Raw genomic sequence first — 24,206 nt, 5'->3', positions numbered from 1 at the left:
CAAAGTGCTTCTGGACAATTCTATGCTTCCAACTTTGTGGAAACAGTTTGGGGAAGGCCCTCTTCTGTTCTAGCATGACTGTGCCCCAGTGCACAAAGTAAGGTCCATAAAGGCCTGGTTGGATGAGTTTGGTGTGAAGAACGTGACTGGCCCGCACAGAGCCCTGACCTCAACCCCATTGAACAACTTTGGGATGAACTAGAACGGAGATTGTGAGCCAGGCCCTCTCGTCCAACATCAGTGTATGACCTCACAAATGCTCTTCTGGATCAATGGGCAACAATTCCCACAGACACACTCCCAAATCTTGTAGAAAGCCTCCAGGAAGAGCGGGAGCTGTTACAGCTGGAAAGGGGGGACCAACTTCAAAGTAATGCAGAAGAATTTGGCATTTGGGTGTCATGTGTAGGTGTCCAAATACTTTTGTCTATATAGTGTAAGTCTAGTGTATGCAATGAATATTAAGGGTAACATGAGGCTGTAGAGTATCCGGCATGCACTGGGTGATAGCAGGGAACAGCCTTCACACTTGGCCAGTCTATCACCAGGCTAACATATATTGTGTGACAAACACACTCACATTCACAGCTACAGGTTGTGCAGCTCTGGATCCCCAGGACTTTCTTGCTGCAAGGAAATAGTGCTATGCACATGAAAGCAAGAATGATAAAAAACAACAGACTTTGAGGAAAGCTCAAGCAAAATCCGGTAGCCATCTTTAAAATCAAACCGCCAGTGGTGGGACCTTTCTGATTACAGAAGGGAGTCACTGTTTTAATGTCTTCTGAATACATTTTCCTTTTTGAATAAAGTTAAATGGAATTCAGTCAACAGAGCCAAAAATACAGTCTTTTAAATTCAGAATTTTCAGATATTCCAAACATATCGAGCCATCTTTCATCGTGCACAGCGACGTTCTGGTGTGAGGTTTAATAACCACCAGAGGCTTACGTTTTGTGATGTAAAACTCCAGTGAAATAAAGTAGAACATGTTTCCAATAGTAAAAGTAGCATGTCTGGATTTGTTCTGTATGATACTTTGGCTTGTCGTGAATTAATTCATCAAAATCTCAAGCTTTTCTGAATAAAATGCCTTAATTAAAGAAATGCAGAAGGTTAGCCCTTAAGTGGAACAATTTAGACAATGCAATTTAAAATATGGACAATTAAGATACTACTGATGAAAATATGGGGTCAGCTACTTGAAAAAATGTTACTAATTAAGTTAAATGCAATTTTTGCATTCCATATAAAAACAAATTGTGTCCAAAATCAGTCACTAAGTCACACTTACAAATAGCTCCACCACAGCAGAGAGGATGTGATGTACTAACACATATATGAAACTTGCTTATTAAGGCTGTATTTCTGTGTATGTGTTTAAACAGGATGCTGAGTGGGCCCGGGTTACCACCACTACCAACACCTTCTTGTGCAGAGCCGTGATCGTCACCTGCCCCCCTCATTTGGCAGGTCAGCCTGCGTCTCCCACCTCTGTCGCCTCGCTAAATGAAATTCTCACTGATGCAGAAGGCAAATAGCCTCCTCTCGCACTACGTCAGTCAAACGTGGCAAACTGTGCATCCATGCAGATACATCTCTGATTTTGCTAAATCTTTTCCGGCTTGGAGGTGTGGCGGTCAATTCATTTGGAATTAATTCCACCCGAGGTCGGGCTAAGGGCTGGGGAATTGCCTGGATTGAATTTTTAACCAGAGCAAAACTTTAACTTGGAGGAGCTAATGTGACATTATCGTTATGGTTGGCGGTGTGAAGTTGAAAGTGGAAAACACGTCATTATCTCGCCGTCAAGCACCCGAGGAGGGGGGAAATATGGACCCTGTGGTAGAGTGTTTGGAAGAACCGAAAAGTTTTAATTGAACCAACTAATGTAACATTTAAAATGTTGGAACTTGGAAGTCATTAGGGCAAATAAAATGTGTTTACTCCTGTTGCCATGTGCATAGGACATCATGCGTGTCAGTGAGTTGGAGAACACTTTTCCAACCCAAAGTTAACTTTTCCCGGGTCAGAAAACACAAATTCCTACCTTCCAATCATCTGGAGGGCAAAAGAGAGGTGACTTGGAGTTGAGTTCATGTTTGCTGTTTGGCTGGTGCTTGTCACACTGGAATCTTGCTGCATGATGCTGGAGCAGGGGCTAGCTTTTGCCAGGTTTGGAAGGGGACGAATCGGGATTGTCGATGGGGTTTACACTGGGTCTGTGCCTGTTTGTACTAAGCTGGCAACAGATCTGTCACTGAAAGCCTCATACACAGAGGCATGGACCATAGCCAGGATCCTTAATGAGACAGGCTTGGGAACAGTGCTGAATAATGTAGCACGGGTTGCTCTGGCTCAGATGCCACAGTGCCACTTTTTGGCCTTAAATCGGTGCAGGGAGATTGACGGGGACTTTTCAAAAAGCCAAAGTCGGGACAGTGATTGAGACATCACCTCTCCCAAAAGGAGCCGTAGTGAATCATAGAGAGAGGATTTCTGTCTGTAGAAATCTCTGTAAACCGGAGTACTTTCTATTTAGTACACAAGCCAAAGAGAGGGGGATTCAATTCTCAAGTCTCTTGCTTTTGAGTCAATGATTGGGTAGATGGATGAATGAACAAAGAAATTAATACTGTTTGGGGTCCAATAGGTGCTTGGCATCAAAAGACATCCACCATTGCACTCTCTCACACACACAGAGCCATGCTGGATATGCGTTCCCCAATATATCACGTTTGTCCTGTTCTTGGTTCCTGGATTTATCTCCCCTTTCATCCATCCATCTTTTATAATGAGCTCCGTCAGTTTGTTTTTTCCCCGTTTTTGTAACCAATTCTCTCTCTCACCTCCATGATTTATGAACAGTTTGGTTTCACTGCATATGAGATTGTTATGCATGAAAAGGATGAGCATGAAAATACGAATTTTGGCCATTGAGGACGTGCTTGAAGTATGAGCCGATTTTTGTCGGTTCCCATGTAGATTCTTTCAGGGACTGCACGGTATGAAGAAATTAATTAAGCCTTTTGCAGCATGCAGTTGAAATGAAATGCAATTAGGCATCCAGTCTTACATTCAGCTGTAGCTACAGAGACAGCTCTACAGTTACTAAATTAACATTTTGGTTTCAAAGTGTTTTTTTCCCCACTTTCTCCTTATCCTGACAGAGCATGCCAACTGTCTGGCTGTGAGTGCACGTATGCGTCTCTGCTGAATGTCTAAGGATATTATTGCGGGTGAAGCAAAGTTCTTGATGTTGCTTGCAAACCTGACTAAAAGAAGGCATTTCGTCTGATTGCGAGTGAACTTGACAGGCAGCCAAACAACACTTTATCTGATGTTGCTATCTGTCTTCCCGTGGAGGAGGAGCTGTGTAATGACAGTGGGCTCGGGCAGTGATGAGGAAACTATTATATCTGCCACTCACCGTTTAGTCCAGAGGCTTGTTTACACTAGGTGGAAAACAGGTCAGGCAATGATTTGCCAAGTGACACTGTGAGCCAGCATTCTAGGCCAGTCTCTACTGTGCTGTGAATGAAACTAATGGAGCCTCATTAAGGGATTAAATGTGAAGTGGGAGCTAGAGTGATTGTGAAGATAACCAACGCAATGGGATTGTTATCTTGCTGGATTTAGAAGGGAATAAGCTTACCTTGTGTATTCCGCATGTCTTCTGATTAGAAATATAACCTCGGATGGAACATTTCCACAGAAATAATTTATAAAGCACATTTCCACTCTTTGCAAACACTCAAAGCATTTTTAAATATACAAATCAGCAACCAAATTATGGAGGCAGAGGCTGTCCTACCTAATATTAACACACTGATGGCCATACAATCGGGGGAAATCTGGGGTTGAGTATCTTGCCCATAAACACAACAGGATCCAAACACTCCCTCTGGCTGGTGGCAGCTGTACCTCCTGAGCCACAGCTGCAGCATACTGTAGAACAAACTGCTTGTTAATACTTTGTTTGGCTATGGTGAATGTTTTCCGATCCTAAAGGGCAGGACCTCCTTAATAGTCTCTTCAGAGGCTCTCGTCTTTCAATAATGGAATGTTGGGGCAATACCTGATCTTGATATCTGAGAGTTTTTCAAATAAAATTGACAAAAAATGTTGTCAAGGATAATTTAAATCGAAGAGCTGTAACTGAGAGCTGTGACTAAAAAGCAGTTTGTACTCAGTAAGGATGAGATTTTGGAGTTGGTGTCCGTTGAGAACTGGATCCTAGTTCAATTGCTCATGCTTCACTGACTATCAAATCTTCTTCTCACTGCTTCATCTCAAACCTGTTTGAAGTATTTTCCACCCAACAATTTATAAGAAATTGCAACAGAAAATATATAGAATCATATTGATTGTGCGTGCGTGCGTTTGTGTCTTTTGCACCTACCTTTCAGCCCATTCAGTTTCAGTAAGTCTCAAGGATCTATGCACATAATTCAATCAAAGACTGGAAGTGAAAGATGTCTATAGCTACAGGATTAAGTGGTTGGTGAAACCATTTATTCAACCATTTGGTATCCATCTGTCGTTCCTGCTTTTGTATACTTGCTAGGAGTTATGCCATAAGTGGTTCTCGTATCTTTGTTTGGATCAAAACGTTGACACTGTTGAAGTGTAACATGAAGGCTTTTTATCACATTGTCACATGACCCTTATCTCCGTGGAACACCTAGCAGGAGGATGTGCATGTAATTGCCTCTTCGTCTTCGCTTTCACAACAAGCTTCTACATCATGTGCTGTGCTCTGCTCTATTGGCTTTTTTTAAGATGAAAGAGACGAACCAATTTCAGAGTGTACACAGGCACAGCCATGAACCAGACTTCTGCTCTGGCTAGCTGTAGCTATTGTCATACCTTTTAACGTTTTTTTTTTTTTGCACTGCTTTTTATAAATTGCAATATGGAAGCAGCATCTCTGAATCATCATCTCTTTGATGTTATGTCTTGATTTGAGTGGCTTTTCATGTTTCTACCTTCCTCATCCGTCTGACAGTCAAAGACGGTGAAAGTGCCTGTGCGCTACGATGGAACTTCTGAGTGAGAAAGTAATGGAAATTTCGAAAGCCCCTCTCTAAAGGCTACCCCATATTTAACTCGCAGGTCGGTGACAGGAAATTGAGAAAGCAAGGTCAATAAAGGTCAACGGTGTCCGGTAGGGCATTCACAAGAAGAGGAGTGAGGGAGCATGAAAATGTCACGGGATGTTAAAAGGAGAAAGTGAGATTGAGACGAACAGAAAGATGGTGAAAAAATGTAAGGAGCCACTGCAGGGGACAGGGGCTATGTTAAGGGTCAGGAACCAGTAGTTGTACAGATTACTCTAGAGGCATTAGATGCGCTTGAACTTCAGCCACTTTCCAAAGATGACACAGTGATGCTCAGAGAGTACTTCAGTTCAGGGAACGGTGCAGATGAGGCGTGTGTAGGAATCATTTTGTCATTTTAGGACATTTCATCCACTGTAGTTAAACTATAATTATTTCTTGAATGATTTAGGATACTGATTGATATCACAGAGATAAATCACGTCATTCTAAAGTAAATTGCCGTACAAATACCTAATATAAAAAGGCTGTAATTCAAGCAAAATGTGTCTTTGCATGATAAAAATATCCAAGTAATATCTATCACATAACAATTATTCCTTCCATCTAGTTCTTGCCGCATTGGTCTACATATCTTAAGAGCTGTCAAATCAATCTAGGAACGTTAGCAGGTACTAATCATGTGTGCTAACTGATGGTTCAATGGAAAGTGGTGGATTGAGCTAATTGCCAAAATCAGCATCTCCATGTTTAATTGTATTCTGAAGAGGACAGGAATGATTTGCAGGTCTGTTAGTATTTGGTCAAATTAAGTGCTATATATTTCAGATTTCAGATCAATTTCAAGTTGTTTTTAGGCCGATTTGCCCTGGAGATGAAGTCAGGGGACCACTAAAGTCATCTCAATCCATCCTGAGTAGGGCATGGATGTACATTTCAAATGTCCTGTAAACACCTCCCACAATTTCTCGAGATATGTTAGCAAAAGAAATGTCAACATTATGGTGGCACTAGTGCAAATAAAATACAATAATGCTAAATCCAAGTGAGCAGGATTGTCAACTTGGCACGATGGACTAAAACCCATGACAAAACACAGTCAAACATGTGAACCTGCTGGTAGCTCCACATGAAGAGTCAGGGTATAGACAAAGTCGTAGGAATTCATATTTTAGCCTGGACCAAAGTGTTTGATCAACTTCCCAGTCACTACCATGGCGTACATTTGTAGAATATGCTACTCCTCAACCTTTTCAAAGCTGGATTTTTCGAGGATTCTGACATTTTGTCTTTTTTTTCGGTTTTGCGTGCACAGTTTGAATGAATGCCGACACAGCAGTGAGCTATGGACTGATGAGATCCTTTCTATCGTTGATTGTCATTTTGACAAAAGCATCAGTGGCTTTCTGTCAAGTGCCTCTTCGAATGCTTTTGGCAGAGAACACATCCTCAGTATTTATATTGTAGCTGCTTCAAGAGCAAAGTGAAATTCTGTTAAAATTGCTGGATACCAGAGAGAATGCATGACAATAGTCCATCTTGTCACTGATGTCTGTTTACAGGCAGTGATGTGTCGCTTTTTTATCCGCCAGCCACCTTTTGGGCTCACAGTGTCAGACTGATGTGCTTGATCTTATTTATACAAACTGCCATTCTGTTGAACCTGTTTATTCTTGTCATCTCCTTTTAACTGTGATGCAGAGTTCCACAAAAGTGTCACAGCAGAGTTGTGCACGTTAGAGTGGATGACAGTGCATTGCACTTCAGCGTTCAAGAGAATAAGATGCTAGAAAACGTCTAATTTAGCCTTCAACTGATTAACAAATAATGAGGTGGAAGGCATTTCCTGCTACCAGCTTTGATGTCAAAACAAGCCGCTTTATGGATATGACACCACTTGACAGGTCTTAAGTCATGTGTACACTGCTGTCATTTCGACGTCTAAGTGACCATGTCAAATTAGTTTGGAGCCACTTATCATGTCAGTGTTTTTCAATTGTATTGCTTCGGGCTCATCAATTTTGTTTAGCATTAAGGGTATTATTTTGAGGTTGCCGACGGGCTCTTGATGGTTTCTAAATGATGTTACACATCTTCCACTCGGTCATTTGTTAAAAGCCTGGCTTTGGGCCAGATGTCGCTTCACTTGCCAGAGCGAGAAACGGTTTGGCTTATTTGCATGCACGATTTACAGTACCTCTAACGGTACTGATGAAGTCACTTGACTGCTCTCACATCAGTCAGATGGAGCTTTTACAGATGTAAGAGCCGCGATTAGTTCTCTGCAACCGAGCCACAGCCAGAGTAGTATTAGGTCATGTGGATATCTTTGGCATTAATGCAAGTCAATGTTTCAAGATAAAACCATCCTGATCAATAGAGGGATTAGCTCCAGAGGGCCATCGTTCTTCACTTATTTCAATTTCCCTCTCTTATTAGTTCTCTAAAAATAAAGCATCGATTGGTCTCAAATGTTTTAGTTTAAAGTTAACCAGGTGAGAAGAGGGAAGATGAATTAAATGAGACTGAAAAGAGCTTTTTGGTTTTGAGATTCATGGCGTACTGTTGTTTTTTCCCTACAGCAAAGATCCAGTACCAGCCAGCCCTGCCCAACCAGAGAGAATTCCTTACCCAGAACATGCCTGTGGGCCACATGATAAAATTCATATTAACATACCAGACGGTGAGTAACAGAAGACAAATCAAAATGTGAACACACATTTGCATAACGTTATTTAGGATGCAAATCAGGCACATTCATTTTAAACACTGACTTTGTTTTCTTAACATTTGTTGCAGCTTTTTACATATTTTCCATCCCTAAAGGGTTTTCCTCTAAATAACATGTTTCATACTTCACATCCATAAAGAGTAACACCGATTGTGATTGTCATGGAGGATTATTAGATTGGTCGCACTTACACATGGGCTGTTTTGTAAACATTTTTCAATTAATGTTAAATAGAAAACAGGATTCATGCGGGGTTAGAGAGCACTCGAAACAGTCCATTCGATTTCTATAGGGGCCCATTTCACCCAAGCAATGTTCAAGCACTGCTTACAAGCAAGTGCTGGCTGTGTCACGTTTCACAATGGATTTCTGCTTGCAAATTGCAGATAATTGTGAGTCCTGCAAGGCGCATGCATGCTCAGGCATGGATTGAAACTGTAGCGTGCTAAAAATGATCAAAATGACCTTATGGTGCACATTTTGCTCTTATTAAGTGGTAGCTTTCAGCCATTCACAACCTTAAAAAACACTTGAAATTCTATCAATATCAACATTTCCTTTTGTGTAAAATGGAAAAAAGCCTCCACATCAGCAGAACTGAGTGAACATTGTTCTAAAATATGGATTTGTTCACCTGCTTAATACAACAGAAAGCCTATAGAGACAGCTGTCATCTAATTTGGCACATACTCTATGGATCTACAAAAGAGCTTCTTGCATATGGAATTTAATTTGTTGCTTTTTCCCCCCCATTCTGTACTTTACAACCACAGAATTAATTAACAAAATGTGTGTTTAATGTGTTGGTGGGTAAATGTGTCTAATGTAATTAACACAAAGTATTTAGCACTTAGATCTGTGCCTTGGTGTCTTGCCAAGATCTTTATGGATTCTCAAAAAAACCACATTTGTCTCTGTTCTAGAATATTGTTTATTTCAGTTCATTATTGGAGAGCTGCCTTAACTGCAGTTATAAATATGACATGTTAGTGTAAAACAAGAAGCGTGGCTCGTGTGTTTGGAACATGCAGTTCTTTCCTATTAAAATAGCACAGTGAAAATTAAGGGTGTGAAGCTCATCAGTGTTGAAGTGTGTATAAGTTCCCCTGACATATGGCAGGCATGGAAGCAAAAGTGGAAATGCATAACTATAACACTTATATATTACACTTTAAAAAGTTTCCTACAGTTTGCAACCAATGCATCTTTCTATTGGCACTTTTTTGCAAATGATTTAACAAATTGATGGGCTGTAACTGCGGCTCGGTCCCCATTACTATTGTTACAGGGAGAAACTTGAATTAATAAAAATGTTTTAAGATGAATGCACCTGAAAACCCGGGTTCAAATATGGCATGGGACCATTTCCCCTCTGTGCCCCCCTTTCAATGCTGTCACTTAAATTAAGGCACTAGATTGCCTGCCCCGAAATTGAAAATAAAACGACTCACTGACAAATCAATCCAATCTGATTTGAAGAGCTGTTAAAAAGTGCTTCAAATAGGAAAAGCACTTGTAATTATGCACAGGAGAAAAAACCGAAGGAGAACTATCACTACCGCAAATCACGTTACTACCACAATTACCATTTTATTTTAAAGTCCAAATTGTGATGAAACTGTGTGCAATATATTTGGTCTATAATGAAGATTTGCTGGGGTTGTACCATAATGCTGACTAGAATATATTGTAGCACCACAATTAGGATATCCGTGATAATCCACTTCCCTGTTGACCTCTAATTTGCTCATAGACTTTACCAATTTAAGGAATACCTTCAATATACAAAAACTATGTATTCAATAAACTGTGTTAGCCATTGAGGTAGCATCCGTAATACCAAGACCTTTGAATTAGCTCATCTAAATGAAATGCAGGTGTCATTCCTTTCGTACATTTTTAACTTAACGAGATGACGGTAACGTGTCACTGTATCGGTATGCAAGGGGCCTCGATATCAACCTTGAACTGTCAACGCACCTGTGTCTATTGGGGCCTTACCATTGCGTGGTGTTTAGTTTGAGTGTTGCACTTCAAAGTGTTTTGCTGCACCAATATGCATGTCACAAAAGCTCTTTAATGACTCAGAGGAAAACACGAGGATGCTGTGTCTCTGATACTTCTACTGTAAGTGAGATCCTTTCTATCGTTGACATATCCCGGCATCACCGTTTGATTTCCGTGTGTAATTCTAGAAATGATTGATACAATTTAGCCTAATGCTTTTGTAGTTGTTGTGGGCGCCCTCATTTGTTCCAAAACCTTTAAAACATGCATCTTAAGGTAAGAGAAAAGCAGCGTAATCCCTGCTCAACACAGTTAAACCTAATTAGGGCTGTTTGAATACATTGATTAACAATGAGATCAAGTCCTCCCCAAGGTATACCTTACAAACCTTTGCCCTTGCGAGTAATTGTAAGCATCAGTATGCTGGGTACAGAAGGCCTCGGTTGTGAGGCTACTTGTAAAAGTGTTATTGACCAAAACACGATCCTCTGATCTGCAGGCCTGTCATCTAGGCCAAGTTCTTTAGGGTGTACTTTCAGGATCTGAGAGAAAGGTATTCATGGTTGAAAACCCAAAAATGTTATTGACTGGATACAGGTCTCGCATGGAAGAATAGGCCAAATACCTCCACAGTTTGGGAGAGACTCAGTTTCTAAAGGAAATAACTTCTTTATGGACAGAAGTTGTGGCAATAATGAGATGCAAAATGGGATTTTTAAGACACAACAAATAGATTTTAAAAAGACTATGTATTAAAATGGAAAGAATTGAAAGTCCATTGTTTATAAATGTATGTTCTGAAAATGGTGGTCATTATTTTGCACCCCTATTTGTTTTGATTTTTTGTAAAGGCTTTGAGAAAAACACACATCATATAAGATTGAGCACACACTTGAGGTCAGAGTGTGCTTGTTGATTGGGAGACTTCACTGCTCATGTTAACTGCTCTCCCTTGCTCAATAAAAGCATCTGTAATCTAGTGTGTTCACTCAGAGGAAGTCTCAAAACACCTTGTGTGATTTGTACCAGACAAACCAACATCCAGTGATAAAAGATCTACAATTTTTAGAATCTCCCAGGCTCTTAATTGCTCTCCACCCAACACTAAGAAATCATATATTCGAAATAATATTTATAATCATCTTGAGGGGCATAACTACCACCCTTTTCTATGTTTCTTCATCACAATATGTTGGGTTGCAGGAGTTTAAAAATGTGTTTGAATTAAATGAATCTAAATTTGAATGGCCTCATTTTTAATTAAACCAAGACATCGTGTAGAAAAGTCCTTGCAATGAAGCTCAGAGCATTTTATCACTTAGTCCCTCCTATAGTTGAAATGGCATGCAATTTACTCATCCTTTTAGCTGAGATTAAAGCTAGCAGCCTCTTTGTTTAGATTGTAAACAGCTTGAGAAGTATATGCATAATGCATAGACACAGCTTCCTATTAAAAGGATATCAAGAACCACCAGCAGTCCCACTGAAGGGAGAGGAAGAGTGAGAGTAGCGCCGGACACCGCTCTCTCACTGCCTGTCAGAGGAGAGTGGCTAAAAACCCATGACCACGTGAAATCCCTGAAACACTTTGAGAGCAGATGGCGGCAGACCCCTCTCTAGGAAGAGATATAATAAAAGCGAACAGTGAGCTGAGTGAGCAGAAACCTCGCCACATTGCTTGTGCAATCCTAAGGAATTTACATTTTCAGCCTAAAGAGTCGAGTCTGCATTCCTGCCTTGGATTATCTTCTCCACGGTGGAGGCCAATCCTAGAAGCACACAGCTTGTCCCTCACAGGATCCAAGTCCTTGAAGGCAGCCTCAGGGTGGACATCACATCTGTCACTAGATTTACCTCTGGCGACGGTCCCCAATGTTAGGTAATTTGTCAGGGCTAACGCCTACAGCAGCTGTATCTCCAAACCAGCTTCCGGATACAGAAGACCAGCAAATTGTATATTCTGAAGGAGCCAGTTTGTGAATGTTGGGACAGAAAAGCAATTAGGTTAGGTTAAAGATGCCAGCAGGTGTACTGTCCATGCCTTCTTGAACAACATGCTGCAAATACAGCTGAGGGAGGTAATTTGGAGAGCAGAGACTACTGTCGAGACTGTCAGGGGTGAGGAAGGCAGTAGGACCCAAAGGCAGAGACAGATAACGTATTAATAACTTAAGTGAGATATAATGAAAGAGCCTCTACTGTTATTCTTCTCATACTGCCTGTGCTGCAGCATCATCACCCTCTGTCTGAAACCAGAGCCCAGTCTGCCCCTTAGCAAATCATGTCAAATGTGTCGGAGCGCTAGTGTTTTACAGGGATGAACTTTGTGCTGTGAACTTTGGGATTTTAATCACCTTTGCAGACCACAGGAAAGAGATAACTCCAAAATTCATAATAAGGCCCCTTTTTTAGCAAAGCCAATATAAACAAGAGGTATATATGAAGGTAGTACATCTCAGAATGCAAAGTAGTAAAACTAAAAAAGAAACACAGGACTACTCACATTGAGTGCAACTGAAAAGGGGTATGTTAAAAAAACACAAGGGCGGGGTATACACCTATGGTAAACACTCACAGAAAGGCGGGAAAACACCGGAAGTTAAAACAGACAAGACACAAGGAAAACGGTTTTCAAAATAAAACATGACAACCAAAACCAAACAAGATCTTGTCACAGATGGTGTTTGCAGATGTCCAGCATGCTGTTGCTTTGTATTGCCAGTAAAGTGCCTCTCCTCTTAATGTCTCTTGAGGTGTTAAGTAGGCTGAAGTTTTGCCGTCATACTTCAAGCTTGTTGATTACTCAAATGAGCCTCGCTGACGGAGCCCTTGGACAGATGTGCTGTACACAGAGTGGAGTGGTGTGGCTCACTAAAATTTGACTTGAATTAAACAAAAAGGATGCAGTGTGCTTAAAGTATTTTTCATTTTAGGGTACAATTAAATTGGAAAATGTTGTGCCTTCATTATTTTAAAAGCCCTCCTTTGAAAGTGCAAGCATATTGCAACTTAAATGAATGAATTAGTTTTAAATAATAAGTAGACAATATGAATGAAGCTACAGGAGTCAGTATATTCTGAAGGGTTGGGACATCTGTAAGCGGTTATCAAATCGCTGCAGGGTCGGGCAGCTAACCAATCAGAGCAGACTGGGCTCTGGTTTCAGACAGAGTGTGAAAAGAGGCTCTGAAGCACATGCAGTATGAAGAAAATGTCACAGTAGAGGACGAAAATATATAATAAGGCCCCTTTAAAGGAAAAAAAATGTAACAATCAGGGCTTTCAGAGTCAAAATGACCTGAAACACACGGGTTAAGAGAAGTGACACAAAGGGTTTCATTGTAATTCTCTTGGTATTGTAAAAACAAAGCACGTAAAGAAATGCATGAATAAGAAATGTGAAAGTGTAACTTCATGCTCTGCTTAAGGTACTTTACGGCCATATGTTACATGAGACAGAAAGGTTGCAGGCAGGTTACACACAGCGTGCAAGAGAGCGACATACTTAATAATTAACGAGACATTTGTTATACATGTATGGGTCTCGTGCCAACCGAGGAAGTAAAGCAGAATTGTCTCGACATTTACTGAAATTGAAATTCTGCCCACATTAAATGTATTCTTATAAACTATGCCAACACACTTAGTATACATCATTGTTAACCTTTGTAAATAAATTATACCAGAATTTACGTACTTCTATGTTTACACTTTGTGTATGTTTATGGTAGCTAATATTTATAGTGTTTATTTTATAAATGGCTTCCTTGCCTCACAGAGAACAATCTGATGTGTAGTTTTGATTTTTTTTTTCTTCAACACGATGCACAACGTTCAATACTGCCTCTATTTCTTATGGACTGATTACATATCAATTATAGGGGCCACTAGACCGCACATAATTCAGTTTGTAGGACACTCCTTCACACTCTTTTAGGTTCAAGCATTGGGGGTTTATATTCAGTTTATAATGGTGAATGGTTCCCATCTACTGCTGGCAAAACTGAGCCGCGTAATAAAATGTAATACCAAAAAGTGACTTGTATTATTGACAGATGTAAGAGATAGTTTGAAATATATCAATACAAAACGTATGATGGTTTGATATGACAGATGCTGTTAAAGAGGAGGTATTATACTCATTCTCAGGTTCATATTTGCCTTTTGTGCCTTTACTGTGACATCAAAAAGCTCTTTATTTCTCTCATACTTCCTTTGCTGTAGCACCTCTTTTCACCCTCTGTCTGAAACCAGAGCCTGGTCTGCTCTGATTGGTTAGCTGGGCGGTTAGCTTTGCACTTACATTGTTATGTCAACAGTGTTTTGAATACTGTACAATGTACAAGTGACTTTGCTGATGTCATATCAATTGAGTGAAATGTGTTTTGTAAGTATAAATAATGGGCCCGGGTGTGAATGCTGTTGAATGTGGCATTGAGTGGCTCTATTAAGCTTTCTATACTGCTGAACAATCATCCCAGACAAATGTCTGCACTGAAAGAGAAGGAACTGGATGTAGATTATTTGTAAGTATTTTCAAATTGGGTTATATGCTGCTGCTGCTGCTGCTGCTGCTGCTGCTGCTGCTGCTGCTGCTGCTGCTGCTGCTGCTGCTGCTGCTGCTGCTGCTGCTGCTGCTGTTGATACTGTGAACTTTCTCTGTTTCTTTACAGGCTTTTTGGAGGGAGAAAGGCTTCTCAGGGGAAATAGTGGCGGGATCCTCCACCGGGTGTCCATTCTGTGTCACTTTTGACGCCACCAGCCCCAGTGGTAATGCTGCATTGGTAGGCTTCATTGCCGGCCAGCAGGCTTCACAATGGAGCTCCAAGGAGGTAAAGTGTTATCAATGTGGCAAACGGATACACTCATTAGTATTTATCTATAATGTAAACAACATTTTATCACAGCTGTGCCAACTGGTTGGAATTCCCATTGTGGTTCATTACAAATCTCATGTTAATCCATACCATAGAAATGGGAAATAAGAAAATTAATTGATTTCGTATTTTTTTTAAATTATCGGTGTGTTTATATTTAGGTCGATAAAAGGAGAGAAACTGGTCGCACAAAATGAAAGACAGGAAGGTTAGGATTATGCAACACAGACACTTATAGGTGAAAAGAAAGAACCGCCTCTAAGGGGAAGAATATTGTTTCTTCATAATTAAAAGCTGCTGTGTATTTGGCGTTAAACACAAACAGGATTAGGTCTGCTTTTCTTTCACTACAAAAAATATCCTTGGCTTCAGGCTTTCCACAGGGAGAAAGGAGAGCATAATTGCTATTTATGTCACTTAGTTTCAGTTTAATTACTGCTACAAATGTTTTTTTTAAATGACTTAAATATATTATTATACGATACCACTTTTGCTGTAACTCTAAAGCTCCCCACTGTGGGGCAAATAAAGGATTTCTGAATCAATGGAACTTGATTATGATGCTAATGAGGTTAATTTCAAACATCTAAAGTGTTGTAAGGTTAAAAGTCAAGCTAATAATTGTAGAAGCATATTCAAATTTCCAAGCCCAGTAAATCCCAGTTAGTTTAGTGCTTATCCACCATTACATTGAAAGGAAATCGATCCCCTAGAGCTTTTATTCCAAAATATATCAATGCCAATCATTGATCTCCAATGACATTGAGTAATTGTTTGCCTGACTGACCATCACATTTGGGCTTGCTGTAGATAAAATAATTAAATCTTTGGTCTGGATTGGCGTAGAACTACACATTTGATTTTGCAACCAATCCAATGACAGCAGATATTCCTACCAAAACGGGGAGTAGAGGGAAAGTACCCGGACGGTCGCCCTCATCAATTGCTGATTTTGCAAGTTGCCAGGCGAAACATCATGGTTTTCAAAAGCTTAACCATCTCATGTCTGGTAGATTCATTAAACACAGTCGAATGGTACATCACTGTGTTCAAATTTAAATGAACTCTACATTTACATTTCAACACATAGATGTACTAGGTGTGTTTGTTGAAGTACTTCTCTTTGCGTATCAATCTCTACCATCACATAGAGCTTAAATCATAGTTCATGCATGTTATAGGGGTTAAGCCTGGTTGACCTGTTGTGAAGTGCAAAAGAAACATAACAGGGCATTTTCTAAAATGCCTCAGGCAGCATTATGAAAATATTATGCAAAAGCAGCAGAGCATCTAAACTGAGGAGAGAACAGCAGGGTCCCAGTTTCTAACTGTTAAAAAAGAACATAGAGGGTAAACAAAAAACATCATCATCATAAGGTCACATTTCACATAATCTGCTTCTACTTCAGTAAAGAAGACACATTTTTTTGCACAATTCACCCCCATCCTCCCCTTTCCCTTGCTTTCCTTCAGTGTTGGCATTTTTACTTCAGCTCCAGTACTTTCCCCTTACCTGGAAAGATATATATAAATTCACTTATTGTTTTGGCTTTCCAGTCATTATCCTGACATGCTACATAGTTGAAGCGTAGTCATTGCCCTACTGGTCCATGCTGCACAGAGTGCTAAATAATTCAACTGTGCTTGTTATGTCACTGCTAAATAGAAGTTTATCCACTTCATTGGGCTTTCAAAGAGTGTGTTATGGTTAGGGCTGTTAGTATATCGATGTTATGCTTTGCACAGGTGCAGGCACATATCAAAGATATTTTTTTCAACGGCAATTTTGAAAGGATATGCAGATGGCACTAATAACAGCGCTGAAGCAAAAAACATTTAGCTCTTTATGTATTGGTTTCTAATTGGAGGCAATTTGGCTCCATGCTTGATTTCACTGTTTGTTCTTCTGCAGAGAGTGCATTAAGAGAGTCTGAGCTATGAATTATCGTTCAAGGGTGTGCTGAGAGCAAAGGTAAAGTGACATGCAGATGAGGAATGTGAGACAGTTTTGCAACATCTGTCAGCATGTTTCATGGTGATCCGTCCTTTTGATCCTCAGGACTCTCAGCTGCTGTGTACATAACTCACAATGTGAACTAATCCGACCAGGAGCATGTGCTGACAGCGCCTGAGTTATTCAAATGGACTGCCGCTTCCTTTGTCCAGCTGGATTGCTTTCTTAAATATGCATTAATATTTTCCGCAGCCTGCTGTTATAGTGATGAGTGTAATGGCAAGTGCATGTCCTTCTGTTTGCAGAGCGGGGAGAGAAGAGAAGCCGTGCTTTCCAGCCTAGTCAAATACCTGGGACCTGAGGCCGCGTCTTTCATCCACTATGAAGAGAAAGTAAGTGACAGATGTCTAACGGAACTTTCAAGTTTTCTTTTTTGTTGCTGCATTCCAGATGGGAAGGAAATTCGGGCCATTTTATTTTGTATATCGGTATGAGTATTTATAGCCCATAAGTGAAGTTTTATCCATACTTGGCAAGGAAGTTTGAAAGAAAAAGTAAATGGGCAAATACATTTTTTAATGATGTATTAGGAGTAGCTTAGCGCCAGTGTTAGTAAGTTCAATCATTCATAGGGTCATAATTTCCTCTTTAATATCCATGTCATATTGTTGTGAAAATGAATCCTTCAAAAACAACTGTATTTCTTTAATTGTCTCGCCCCAAAAGAGTTTCACAAGCTTATATTTTGCAACATATCATGTGCTTTCCAGTCTGGTCAAACACATAGAACCTGAGGTCTTTCTTCCACTATGCAGAGAAAGTAAGTAGTTCAGTGACAGATGTCTAACATTAGAAAACAATGGTATTAAAGTTTGAGGAAGAATTCACGATTTTGTGCAGTCTAAGAGGGGAAGGCAATTTTTTGCAGCAAAGGATTGAAAACCTCATGTTAAAAAGCAATGAGCTGAGGGCCAGTCTGAGGAAGTGAAATAATTCATAGGGTCATGATTCCCTTCCTAACATCCTTATTATATTTCTGTATAAAATAAGCCCTTCAAACTATACTTATTCAATTGTCTTAACTTTAACTTTACATTCAACATTTGTTTTCTTTGCCAAGTTCAAAAACCATCACCAAATGGCATAGTCTTGATACAGAGACATTGGTTCTAGAAGCACCCCTAGCAAAGACCTGAGATAATCACACAACCATTACTTCTCATTTTTCATCAATGCAAGCTTTAATCCACATTCATCAATGTGCTGATGTGGCCCACCAATGTTTTAAACAAGATCCATACACTAAAAAATCTCCATGGAAATGTCAACAATGGTTATTACCAAAACTGACGGAACTCCCATAGTATAAGCAAAGCTGCCATCCCAAATGGTTTGATAATAAGGTGGATGTGCAGCATGGTTTCAAAAATGGTGTGTTCTGAAATTGCTCGGGGACAGAACAAAAGGCAATTTATTTCCTAGGATGGTTGTGAAAGGCAAAGCCATCCATAGAGACAAACAACAAAAAAGTTGACTTCACACGAAGGAGCACAGTGTGGGAAACCAACAATAGATCTACCTTCCTGTTAGGAGCAACCTTCTAAAAATGGAGGCTCGGTTGTTAAACTGTTTATGCCAAATAATAAAACCAATAGAATACTGAATTACTAGAAAGTTGGAGTGGCAAACGCACGATAGAGAAGCAGAACGTGCGTGAACTAGAGTGGAAGGAACATTTTACATGCAGTACACACACACACTGAATACAGAACAGCTATTTTGGCCCATTAAATGTTGCTGAACATACATTGGTAGACTGTGAAACAGCACATTAGCCATGCAGACATATGATTTCAATCCCCGGACTCTTCACTGTTGAAAGGGAAATTGCCCTGAGGAAATTAGAGGCATGGATGTTAAGGGAGACATCACGATTCCACTTTGTAGAGACTCAACAGGAACCGTTATTTAAAGAATACAATAAGAACCACTTAGAGCTTCGTGGAAGGGAAAATAAATTGACGCTATAGTGTTGAGGGACGCAAGGGGCCTGATTTGACGATAGCCAAGCAGAGTTTCTTAATATTTTATACTAATTAGGTTTTAACTTTTTTATTTATAATATAAAAATAATAAAGTACATATCTGAGGAGTTGCAAACATCATTTCCATTTATGTTGTGTATCATGCTGTAGTTATTTCCACATGAGGGGCTCTGGGTTTGTGTGAGCAGCATCGTGTGTACTACAGTTGTTCAATTATTCAATGCTACATGATGTGTGCCTTGTCAACCAAACCATGTGAGACTGGAAATGTGGAATGGATGCATTTTTGTTTGGTGCTTTGGGGCCTGTAATGTTCTTCTACATACATTTTGCATTCATTGTATTGGCTACTGGTCAAAGATGCTGCACTGATGCCAATTTGGTTCTCCAACTAGCACAGGAGTAATGAATTCATGTCAAGTCCAAACAGCAGGTTGGAGTCTGAGCTGAAGGAGTTTTGGGGGGGAATTCAACAAAATAAGAGAGTTTAGAAAAAGTCACTTTTCTCACTGAGGGTCTCTTCTTAAGAAAGGTCATACAGAGGCATCAGTATTACAGTTTTATAACCATGTAAAGGTCCACAGACTCACTTTACCGTGGTCTGACCTTTAAGGTGTACCAACTTCTGTCATTGTAGTGACAAGCCGCTCCTCTATTCCCCTAACAACTTGTCTGGCAGATAAAAAGCTTCATTCCAATCGTGTATTTCTACATTAGAAGAAAAGCATTTGTGTTGTCAAGTCAAAACTTATTCCTTTTATATTTACTAAGCAGGCTACGGTTTGAGAATAAAGTTGGACAAACACATATATGGGATAATGTGCAGAGACGCACAAATATCTGTTGTCCACAGATGAAGTAACATTTACCAGACTTCTTTCTGCCAATTGATATGACTGCACAAAGTCCCCCTGATCCTCGTGAGCAGCAGTCTGATAGCGACAATTGGAACATCTGAAAGGTCCATATTGATCAATCAGAATTGAGTATTAAACTAAGCTGTGTCATGAAATATGAATACGGGTATTTTTCTATTGCGTGATAATATATGATTTTCTGACATTTTACTAAATAACAACGAATCATGAGGAGTTGGGAGGGGGGAGCGGGACAGTGGTAGTGTCTACCAGAGGCCCTGGAATATGGTGTGTTTTCATGAGCTGTACTATCCTATAAAACACACTAGATTTGAAGGCCTTGTTTCAACAAGCCCTGCTTTTGTGCCGTGTTGTGAAATGGAACAATGTTAACGTCATTGAACTTTTCTGCTGTACAGGACTGGGCTAAGGAGGAGTACAGCGGCGGCTGCCCTGTTAATGTCATGGCGCCAGGTCTGCTAACATATTACCACCCGAGCCTGAGGAAGCCCTGTGGCAGGTAATCACACGAGTGATGACAAATACAGCAGAGCAGCTCTCCTCTTGCCTGAACTCAAAACGAGTCACCTTTCCTCCAGGCTCCCAATAGAAAAAGTGGTTAACAAGAGAGGGGGAGCAGTGGAGTAAACCAGCATCCCGATCCTTTCAAGAGCTACATTTTTAGTTTATAGGTCAGTAATTGTGCACTGCATGATCGTATGAGAGATAATGACTGTGGTTACTGCATACTCAATTGTTATACCATAAAAAAGGTAATTAGATCCTTTAAATACCACATTGTTGAAAGTAAAACTACTGCATCCATTTTTTCAAAAGTATTAGCATCAATACTTTAATATCATATAAGAACTATTATAAGATTCAGATCCCCGAGGGGAAATTCAGTTTTTCACTGTGGTGTTCATTTGCAAGAACACACACCAAAATACACACACATGAACAACAAGGACATATACAAAGGGCTAGCAGTGTTTTGGCGCTGGGGAGCAGTTTGGGGTTCAGTGCCTTGCTCAAGGACAACTCGGCAGTGCCCAGGAGGTGAACTGGCATCAGTGGAAATCCCAGTACACACTCCATGTTTTTGGTCCGATTGGGCCTCGAACCGGAGACCCTTCAGTTCCCAAGCCAAGTCCCTACAGACTGAGCTACGGCCGCCCCAAACATAGAGTTAAAAAGTACCAAAACTAAAAGTCCTCATCATGTAGAATGGCCATTTTCATAATAATTGATGCTGTATTACTACATAAGTATTAATTAATTAAAGTGAACATTATTTGGGTGGCGCTATCTTTATAATAATTCCAGGTACAATAATCCATAATTATACATTTATTATAAATATAATTTATTAGTTGCTTTATATTTTTGAATCAATAACCCTAATATGTAAGTAACTACTAACCTATGAAGTAAAAAGCGCAATATTTTCTTCCAGATTGTAGAGGATCACAGTGATGAATAAGCACACAACGGTGACTAAAGTACAAGTACCTCACAATACTCGAGTAAATGTATTTACAAACAGTGCAACCAGGTACTACTTTATTAGCAGCGAATGCCTTAGACCATGGAGCCTTGGGAGTGATCATGCCTTCACAGATACACTTTGATTTCTGAAGAAGTAGCAAGAGGTGGTCAGCAGTGGCGTTCTCATAGAAAAGTGTCCAGTAATCAATTTCTAATGGCCTGCTCGGAGATGCACACAGCTGAGGGGAGGAGGGTCCAGGTAATGTATTTCAGTAATGACATTAAGTCTGCGGGGAGCAGAGGAAGCTCATCACATAACGTTAGTCAAACAGCTGCATTAGGCAGTGGCCCACGTTCCTACCCCATATAGAAAATGGATCCTCAAGGACATGTTGTGACCTTGACACGATTCCAGCACGTGTAATGAAGAGAAGCCCGTCTTTGGTTCAGCAAAAATGCTGCTGGTGTTTCAACGGGTTGTATTTAACAGCAAGGGAGATTCAAGTAGTGTCCGGTGAAGTATGGGATTTTGTGAGGGGTATGAATCTCAATGCTGACCAGTGTCGTTAAGTATAATTAGAGCAATTTTCTCACGTGGTTACTGTGCCCGAGTGCTCAGTATGTGAGATCTTTACAAAGAGCCCTACTCAATTCTAGGTGTGGTTAGCAGAGAGCAGAGACAAGAATATATTGACCATAGTGGGGTCACGCTTTACTTAGTTTAATGCCAGCAGAATAAACTCTTCACAATTGGAAGAGTTCTTTCTTTTTTGGATGCTGTAATAAATAACTAAAATACAATATATTTTTGGCTGCTCCTCACAATACTTACCTTGACTACTAGCAGAAAAGGATTAGCTCATTCAACCAATGACACACAGGCTGCTACGGAATAAATTAAACATGTTATAAATCAGTGTGCTGGGTAAATCCAGCATAATTATTTTATTTCTTAAAATATCAGCTTTATTTTTTCAGAGCTTGGTGTAGAAAAAGAAAAGAAAAGCTGTTCCAAAGGTCTAGTTATGTCACCTTCGATTTCCGTAGGGGGCTTAAGGTTTTTGATCTCTATGTCCACACGGTCAGGTTTGCATCCATTCAGCTATTTCAGGATTAGTCCTTCTCTGCTGTCTTTCCAAAAAAGGCAGCATCAACTCTGCTCCTCATCATTAAAAACCCCAGAATGATTCCTCAGTGAGCCCCTTGTTTATTAAAACCGTAGATCTGCAATATGTTCACATCAGTCTTTAAACCAGGGCGTCTGCTTCTTTAAAGGGCAATGACTGATGTTTACACCCTCATTGTGTAAATCAAAAGGATTGCAAACCAACAGACAACAGCTCTGCATGAATTGATCAACAACAACACACCTGTCCTCAAAAGAAGGTCACAGCAATAAACTATTTGTACTAAAAACGTGTGCAGGTTTTTATGGCTCATCTATAAATGGCATGTTTAAAGTCAATAAGGTTGTCTAAACATTTAGGTTTTCTGAACTGTTTACATCATTTTTGGTTTAAATATTTACTTTTGTTTACTTATGCTGTAAACAACCAATAACCTGTTTGGATTAGATTTTTTCTCCCTGTTAAAGCGACTATAATGGGTGTCTAAATTAATGTATCAGGCCTATACCAACTCTGCTGCTCCATTTGGCTTTATGGACCTTTATAATTGAGTTTCACTTCATTGTTTAGCTCGCTATAAAGCAACTTTACTGTTGTCCTCTTTTCAAGTTCACAGCTCTCATAGCACAGTTTCTAGACTTAACATTGAGCAGTTTTCTGCAAAAAGAGCTATAAAAACCCACTGCACCCCACTTAACAGCAAAGAGACAAAATTAGTGACTAGCTGGTGAACAAAGTGGAGCATAAAGCAGCTTAAGAGCCAGATATTTCCTCCGGGAGATGTTAAAAGCTAAAAATGTAGATAAAGTCAGTTAATATTTGATCTACGTTCACAAACGGGGTCTATAATGTTGAATAAGCAATGGTTTCATAACAAGTTGGTCAATCAATTATAAAAAAGGGCAAGTATTTCACTTATGATTACAACTAAATACTGCTATCCCCTGGTTGTTGTAGTTATGTCAGGTTCTTGGTCAGGTCAGGGATTAAGTAAAGGTCAATAGCAAAATGAATCCAAGTTCAATGAGGCTGAAACTAAGGCGGGGCGATCCTGCAACAATCTACCATCCTGCTGTAGGTCATGTCATATCTCCAATTACCATATAAACCACGATAAAGAGTTCAATTAAAACACGTGTAAGAAATACACACATGGTAATCCTATTTTTGTATATGCCTGTGTAAAATCTGACGGATGAAGAGTGCTGCAATCTGTTTCTCATGCTATTAAGAGCATAAGTGCATCATTAACAGATTTAAGTGGAATTTAGGTTAAAAAGTGCCGTTTATATTTCAAGGATTTGTTTTAAAAATGATAGTTACACAAAAAACTTTACATCAACTTTTTTAAAGAAATGTAAACATGACTAGTAAAGGCTTTGTTTTACACCAATGTAGACGACACATTTCTGTAATAAAATATGTAATTCTACAATTTAGGAAGATCAATTACCTCATTGAATTATCGCCAAGCCGCAGTCTCTGACCAGCAGTGAGTTACTCTCACAGCACATTTGCCTCAAGGTATAAACTCAAAGCAACAGATTAACAAAAAGGTCCAACGTGATGAACACGGGCCACACGCAGAACCTTTGCACAGATCTCCTCCACATATCCCCCGCTCTAAGAGACTCGATTTGCATGAGGAAGTCTGCCAACACATCCAATATGATTGTGATATGCCAGCACAAAGGCTGTAGAGATGCATTTGTTTATTCAGAGACAATCCAATGAAAACAAAGTGGTTTTCTATTCCAAGGGCGTCACAGAGACAAAGTAAAGAAAAAGTAAACAAGTGGTTGGATGCTTGTGGGGCCAATACCAGAGGTTTTTCTTATCGTCCAAGACAACCCACGCCTGATGATCCTTCTGACACAGTATACCAAGTTAAAATATGCAAGATCCCACAAGGAATAACAAAAAAATAACTCATTTATTTCAATTACAAAGATGCACACTGCAGTATGTAACACTGCCCATATCCCAGGGAATTACAAGGCTTTCCAACGCACACAAAGATTAGCCTGTGTGTGAAGCTGTGAATTCATTTGGTTAAACAT

The 24,206-nt window shown here is 39.8% G+C and overlaps 2 protein-coding genes across 3 annotated transcripts in view; one reads left to right on the top strand and one right to left on the bottom strand.

Moving 5' to 3' along the window:
* Positions 1 to 24,206, bottom strand: part of LOC134868284 (coxsackievirus and adenovirus receptor homolog) — a 114,160-nt gene that overhangs the window by 26,103 nt on the left and 63,851 nt on the right. The gene's annotated exons all lie outside the window — the stretch shown is intronic.
* The window catches only part of si:ch211-127i16.2 (probable flavin-containing monoamine oxidase A), a 35,515-nt gene that overhangs the window by 7,077 nt on the left and 4,232 nt on the right, over positions 1 to 24,206 (top strand). Inside the window, exons 7-11 of the mRNA XM_063889300.1 lie at positions 1,389 to 1,473; positions 7,643 to 7,743; positions 14,472 to 14,630; positions 16,935 to 17,021; positions 19,951 to 20,051. Coding sequence (XP_063745370.1) covers positions 1,389 to 1,473; positions 7,643 to 7,743; positions 14,472 to 14,630; positions 16,935 to 17,021; positions 19,951 to 20,051 — 533 coding nt within the window. The remainder of the gene's footprint in view (positions 1 to 1,388; positions 1,474 to 7,642; positions 7,744 to 14,471; positions 14,631 to 16,934; positions 17,022 to 19,950; positions 20,052 to 24,206) is intronic.

Source organism: Eleginops maclovinus, chromosome 8 (assembly GCF_036324505.1).
Source record: "Eleginops maclovinus isolate JMC-PN-2008 ecotype Puerto Natales chromosome 8, JC_Emac_rtc_rv5, whole genome shotgun sequence".
Lineage (NCBI taxonomy): Eukaryota > Metazoa > Chordata > Actinopteri > Perciformes > Eleginopidae > Eleginops > Eleginops maclovinus.
Note: the sequence above shows the minus strand (reverse complement) of the source record. Positions and strands in the feature narration are given on the sequence as shown.